The sequence below is a fragment of the Protopterus annectens genome, chromosome 17.part0 (genome assembly GCF_019279795.1).
Source record: "Protopterus annectens isolate FY-2018-M chromosome 17.part0, PAN1.0, whole genome shotgun sequence".
Taxonomy (NCBI): Eukaryota; Metazoa; Chordata; order Ceratodontiformes; family Protopteridae; genus Protopterus; species Protopterus annectens.
Genome location: NC_056751.1, coordinates 707,623,665 through 707,630,507, shown reverse-complemented (window position 1 = coordinate 707,630,507; position 6,843 = coordinate 707,623,665). Strand labels below are relative to the sequence as shown.

General features: G+C 41.4%; 1 protein-coding gene across 42 annotated transcripts in view; it reads right to left on the bottom strand.

The window, feature by feature from the left end:
• The window catches only part of LOC122791684 (mucin-2-like), a 732,148-nt gene that overhangs the window by 61,354 nt on the left and 663,951 nt on the right, over window positions 1-6,843 (bottom strand). For all 42 annotated transcript variants that reach the window (XM_044059549.1, XM_044059571.1, XM_044059534.1 and 39 more), the window contains 2 exons: window positions 5,373-5,411; window positions 3,312-3,343 (listed from right to left, as the gene is read on the bottom strand). In XM_044059549.1, the coding sequence (XP_043915484.1) occupies window positions 3,312-3,343; window positions 5,373-5,411 (71 nt within the window). The remainder of the gene's footprint in view (window positions 1-3,311; window positions 3,344-5,372; window positions 5,412-6,843) is intronic.

The window sequence follows — 6,843 nt, the reverse complement described above, 5'->3', positions numbered from 1 at the left end:
AGTGGAGGCCCGGGGTAGAAAAGCTCAGCATTACATAATTTAGTTACATATACAATCATAATAAAGAAGACACAATTACAATTTCATTTCATGCTAGAGAACAGGAATACATTCCTTGGCTACATAGTACCTAAATATTTAGGATGGCAGTGGTAACTTAATTGAGAGGGAGAATAAAGACAGAAGGAAAAGAGAGAAAAAAAAGAAAAAAGGTGGGATGGGTTATTTATAATATGTACAATTATGTTATTTACAATATGTACATTTATATTAGGTTAGCTTGTACTCAGAGTTAGTCAGGAGTTTAAGGGGTGGATTGATTATTGGGCTAGGTCGCATTTCCTGTTAGAGGAAAGGTAGGAATGTAACTGAGTTTTAAAGTTTTCACAAGTCCTTAGTGAGGATGGAAGAGAATGCCATTTTTTAGCTAAAGAAAAGGACAGGGGAAGCTAACCAGCAGGATGACTGGGTCTGCAGACAGCGATTAGGTTTTGGTGAGTAGATCTGAGAGTTCTCTGAGGGGTGTAAGGTTGAAGGATGTTGGTTAGTGCTGGGCACTTAGTAGGTTGAAAGATTAGTCTGTGGGCTGTAGTAATTTGTAGATAGTCTAGATGGTTGGAGAGTTCAAGCCAATTTAACAAATGAAGGGCATTACAATGATGGGAGGAGAATTTGGCTTTGATTACAAATTTAGAAATCTTACTATAACAGACTTCCAATTTGGAGGAGAGAGAGGCAGATAAGTTTGTTAGTAGAGGAGCACCATACAATAGTGAGAGGAGTAGATAGGTAGTGGAGAGAGTTTGTCTGGTGGAAGGAGAGAGAAAGTGGATGTTTCTATATAGCATACCAAGTTTTATATGGGTTTTCTTAATGTTTTGCTGGATGTGAGTGTCGAATTTTAGGTGTTCATCAGTAGTAACCCCAAGTAGTTTAGCGAAGAGAAAAACCTCTATAGTAGAGTTTTTTTGGCTAATAATTTGGAACGAGTTTTGATCAAGAGGGGAAGCTTTTGAGGGAGAGAATAATAGTATTTTGGATTTATTGGCATTCAGCAAGAGGTGGTTTTGGAGCATCCAGTTTTCAGTGATGGAGAAAGCAGTTTGGGTCACTGTTTGAAGCTCTGAGAGGTTAAAGGCACAGCAGACTAAAGTTGAATCATCTGCATATTGTACAATTTTGGTGTTCATTAATAAAGATGTTGAATAGCATTGGACCGCGTATGGATCCCTGGGGTACCCCAGTGGGGGTAGGAAGGAAGGTTGAGGTGCCTTTCCCCAATTTCACAGCTTGAGACCTGTCAGAGAGTTAGCTTGAGAACCAGGATAAGGTATTCTGGGAGAGATTAAGGTTAGAAAGATGGTTCAAGAGATGGGTGTGGGAGATGGTATCGAATGCCTTGGACCGATCTAGTAGAACTGTTGATACTATTTTTCCAGAGTCGCGGCCAAGATTTACTATGTTTAAGAAGGCGAGAATGGCAGTGATAGTACTATGGCCAGGTCGGAAGCCATGTTGGGTTGGAGTGATTAGTTGGTGATTGGCTAGGAATGGCATAAGCTGAAGGTGGATGCATTTTTCCAGATGTTTTGAGATTGGGGAGAGGATAGCTATGGGGCGGTAGTTAGAGATGTTATTGTTTTTGCCTCCTTTATGGAGAGGTAGAATAAAGGCAGCATGCCATAATTTGGGCACATACGATTCCTGCATGGATCTATTGATCAGGATGCTGATGGGGAGAGCGATACTGTCTGCAGCTATTTTTAGGAAGGAAGATGGGATATTGTCAGGGGCACTGGAACATGGTTTTAATTTAGAGAGTCATTTTTTTATGTGGGAGGTTGAAATGGGTTTAAGTTCAAATATTGGAGGAGGATTGGGGACAGAGGATGGTATAGGGGATGAGGAAGATTGGATAGGTTGAGGGGAAGGGTTATTGTTAGGGAAGGTCTTGGTCAGTTCTGCTATGGAGTTGCTGAAGAAGGAGTTGAATAGAGAGGCTATTGCAGGATCAGATTTGCTGGTGTCAGGGCAGGGGTTGTTTTTTGTACCTGGGTTGAGAAGAGAATTAATGGAATTCCAGAAATGTTTGGATTTTTTTGATTGGTTAGACTGGAGTTTGATATAGTAGGACTTTTTGTCTCTGATGATTTGTTTTTTAGTGAAGTTGCAGAGTTGTTTATGTTTAAGACTGGCTGCTTGTTTTGATGGTATGTTTTCCAGGATTTCTCTCTTTGTAGCATTTTTTTTGTATCTTTGGCTAGCCATGGGGCGGTCTTGGTTTTTACTCTTTTTGTTCTTGGTGGAGCTAGGAAGTTGAGGATGTTTAAGAAGGGTGAGTTGAAAAATTCTATGGCATTGTCTAGTGGAAGAGTTTTTAGGGGGTTCCAGTTTGTTTGTTTTAGGGAGTCAGAGAAAGTAGTGGGGTTAAAGTTTGTGAGGTTATGTGTGTGAATATATTGGTGTAGGTGAGGAAAGGAGTGGGGGTAGCTCGTTGTATGAAAGCTGGCAAGTGGTCTCCTTTAGGGTCAGGTATAATGCCAGAGTTTAATATTTTATTAGGACGGGATACTAGGATCCAGTCAAATGTGGTACCTGGGGGGTTTGTTTAGATGGGTCTGATAATGGAGTTAGTTGGGTATAGTTAAATAGATTGATGGATATGGTGGGATTAGAGTTGTTGATTTTATTCCAATCGATATTTACATCTCCAATTATGAAGGTCTCTAGCTTAATATTGGTAGAGGTCTAGAGGAGAATTTCTTCAAGAGTGGTGGTGTAGGGTGGATGTAGAGGGCAATGATACAAATGCTTCTGTGGTTATTTATCTTTAGTAGGCCTATTACTAGTTCTGCATTATTGAATGGGGGATAGGATTGGGGTAGGGAGTGATGGATAGCAGGTTAAAGTAGATTAAGGCTACCCCACCCCCTTTTCTATTTAAGCGATCGTGCTTGAGGGATTGGAATCCAGGAGGGAGGATTTCAGAGTCACAAATATGAGGTTTTAGCCAGGTTTCCGAGATGACTACAATGTCGGGTAGGTTGTAGTTTAGCCAAGCATGAAAGTGGGCTACTTTATTTCTTAGACTTTGGGCAATGATGGTGAAAAATTTGAAAAATACCTGCTAGCTGGAGGGTAGGTGTTCATGTACAGAAGTATGTGTGCTGAAAAGGAGACATATACTGGACAAAATATATTTCCATTTCATTCATGTAGTCTAAGATTTAGTCGTCTTTCTTTTTATTACTATAACATACCCATTAGCTGAAAAGTCACAGAATAAAGTCAAATAAAAAGAAGTAATTTACCTGTTTAAGGCTTCCGTCAGGCCCGATGCATCCTTAAAAGGAAGAAAAAAAAAAGTTTGACCTGTGAATTCTTAATTCACACACACACACACACACACACACACACACACACACACACACACACACACACACACACACACACACACACACACACACACATACACACACACACATATACACACACACACACACACACACACACACACACACACACACACACACACACACACACACACACACACACACACACACACACACACACACACACACACACACACACACACACACACACACACACACACACACACATACACACATGCACCCACACACATATACACACACGCACACACACACACACACACACACACACACACACACACACACACACACATACACACACACATGTGCACACACCACACACACACACACACACACACACACACACACACACACACACACACACACAACACAGGCGTGCGCATGCACGCACACACACACACACACACACACACACACACACACACACACACACCCACATATACACAAACATACGTGCACACACACACACACACACACACACACACACACACACACACACACACACACACACACACACACGCACACACACACTATACTAATTAGTCACATGATTTTTAATAAATATTCAGGAAAAAGGAACAAAGAACTAGACATATGACAGTGTTTTTTTTTATATATAGATCTACATCCACATGTTGCCATCTCTAAGGGGAAAGTCACCAAAAGTACTGCTCTCTGAAGCACAACCCTCAACTTCTTTGTTCAAATATTCTGCGTAAAGCCAAAATATAATGAGGGAACACAGGTCCAAAATCTGGGACAATTTTTAAATATTACTCTCATTCACTTAGTTAATAGAATATCAAATTTTGTATCAATATGCATTTTCTGAACAATAAAGAATATGAAATTCTAATGCCTGACATTTTTGATTGACTATAATTCTCAGTGATTTACCACAGAATCATAACTTTTATGAGGGACAGGGCAAAAATATGAGTCAAAATTAGGGACGTTTGAGAGGTATGCTTTCACATCTGTGACGGCCATCAACTCTTGAGCCAGACATGCAGCAGGTACAAAATACATTCATGACACTCACCCTGTGAGCATCAGAGGACCTCAGTTGCAACAGTAGGTGAGGGAACATGCGTATGATGTCACACATGTAAGATGTGCACTTCCCTAGACCATCATGCATACTGTAAAACCTGCACCATCTCTTCTAAGACAGAGGTGTTTCTAGCCTGTCCCTCTATGATGACCCAGCACATTTGCTGTGTTGCAGACACTGAGAGAGCTGGCTCAGGTGGTGGGGTGGGTACCAATGGTATCTAAAGCTACAGGTATGCTAACAATTCCTGCTTTTCCCATGCTCTGTGGATCCTGCTGTAGACACTGAGGGCTGCGCCACAGAGGAATTAGATAGATCTGTCAGTGACAGCCTTCACTGATGATTTGACTGTGATGGTGACACTGACGGTTGTGCCACAGAGGAAGACATACCTTCTTACCCAGATCTGTCAGTGACAGCATGCCCTTCACTGATGATCTGTCCTCTGTGGGTTCCACAGGGATAGATGCCATGTCACAAACAAGGTATGAGATTTGGATTCTACATTTCTTGTATCCAACAAACACACACACACTTCTTGTATCCAATGCACGCACAGACACAAACACACATACGTGCACACACACACACACACACACACACACACACACACACACACACACACACACACACACACACACACACACACACACACACACACACACACACACACACAGTGATTCCCCTGCGTGTGCCAACTCATCACCACCATTATTGTCAGAGTCAGAATCATCTCCAGCAACAGGCATTGGGACAGTGGGATACACATGGTAGTAGAGCCCAATAGCAAGACTCGACTCCAAATTATGATACCCACAATAAGTAAGACTCACCTTATTTACTTCATTCCCAGTGCAGAAACAATACTTATTGTAAACAGCAGTAGAACATGAAAAGATAGACCTTACCTTGTGTAGGTGCTTTTGCTGATGGTTGTGCTGATGTTCCTACAAAACAGAGAAACATACATTTAGTGATATGCACTTAGATACACCATTCAGCCTTATGCATTTGCATTAAGACAGTTGTCACACACCTGGGGTACCTGAAATAGAGATTTTAGTAGCTTTATGCAATTCTGCAGCAAGGTTAAGTATACCACTGATGGAAAGGGATGCAGAGAGGCAAGGAACACACCTGTGTCAGTTACTGGTGGTTCAGCCAATGGGACACCTCCCACCAACCCATCGTCCTGGGCATCTACGAATCTGCTGGTGGCCTGGTGGTGTTTTAGACAGTAGTCCTTGCTTTGGTCACCAACAGCATTTATATATTTTACTGCATTCCGCCATGCATCGTCATGGCAGAGCTGGTTAGATGCTTCTTCTATGAACATCTATTAGGCATGAATATGGAGGATCTGCAACAAGATTTCATTCTGAATAGAAGAACTTGAATTTCTGTATTTTTCCCTTACTATGCCATAGTATACATTGTGCATACACAGTTGTAGATAACTTTGGAATGCCGCAGCCTTAGATGACTTCTCTAGCACTAGTGATTGCAGATATTCACCAAAATTGTCCAAAAAGAAAACTATTCTTTAACTGTGCTTCTGCCACTGTGTGACTGTCCCCCACCTCACCTCCACCCAGTTCCTTACATAATGCTAGTACAGCATGCAGAGTTCAATGAATTGCTGACTTAACCTATTTTAATCATGCCTTTCCCATACTGCCAGCATACACTGGAAAGATAAACATGCAATTCATGCAGCAACAGCGAAGCACACCCCTGACAATGAACATAATGCCTTGTTGTACACTGCATAGTGGCAGTAGACAGCAGTTGAAAACTTTTTGCTCCTTTAAGTGCTGAGTAACTTTGTCAGTACAAGCTCTTTGACCCTAGCTAATCTTTTACTACTTCATTAGCATATCTGAATTAATTGTACTTCTAAATGCAGCAGTTGGCTACAAATGTTTACACTACATTTAAAATTCACAATCTTTGGACATTTGTAGAAGCCAGACCTACTCAAGGCAGACCAGCAAAGGTAGAAGTTAAAGAAAAGTGAGGTCTTAAGCCAGGTGTGTAGTTTTCTTTATTCTCCAGATCCTTTCCCACAGGTGGAGAAGATTTCCTTAATGGTGCTCCATAGTTTCTTTCTTAGTGTAATATGGATTTCTGAAACTAATGAGGCTCATATATGATAGATTTGAGGGTGAGCAGTGATTATGGAAGTGAGAGCCTAACTTGTGAATGTTTCTGAATCACTCTTTCTACGTGTTGCTGTTATGACCATAGTTGTGCTATAAGGTTTTCACTCTTGTGACCAGAAACGAGCACCTGCAGGTTACTCTACGCATTCATGAGCAGGTTAATGACACTGCAGGTTACTCTACGCATTCATGAGCAGGTTAATGACACAGACGGAGA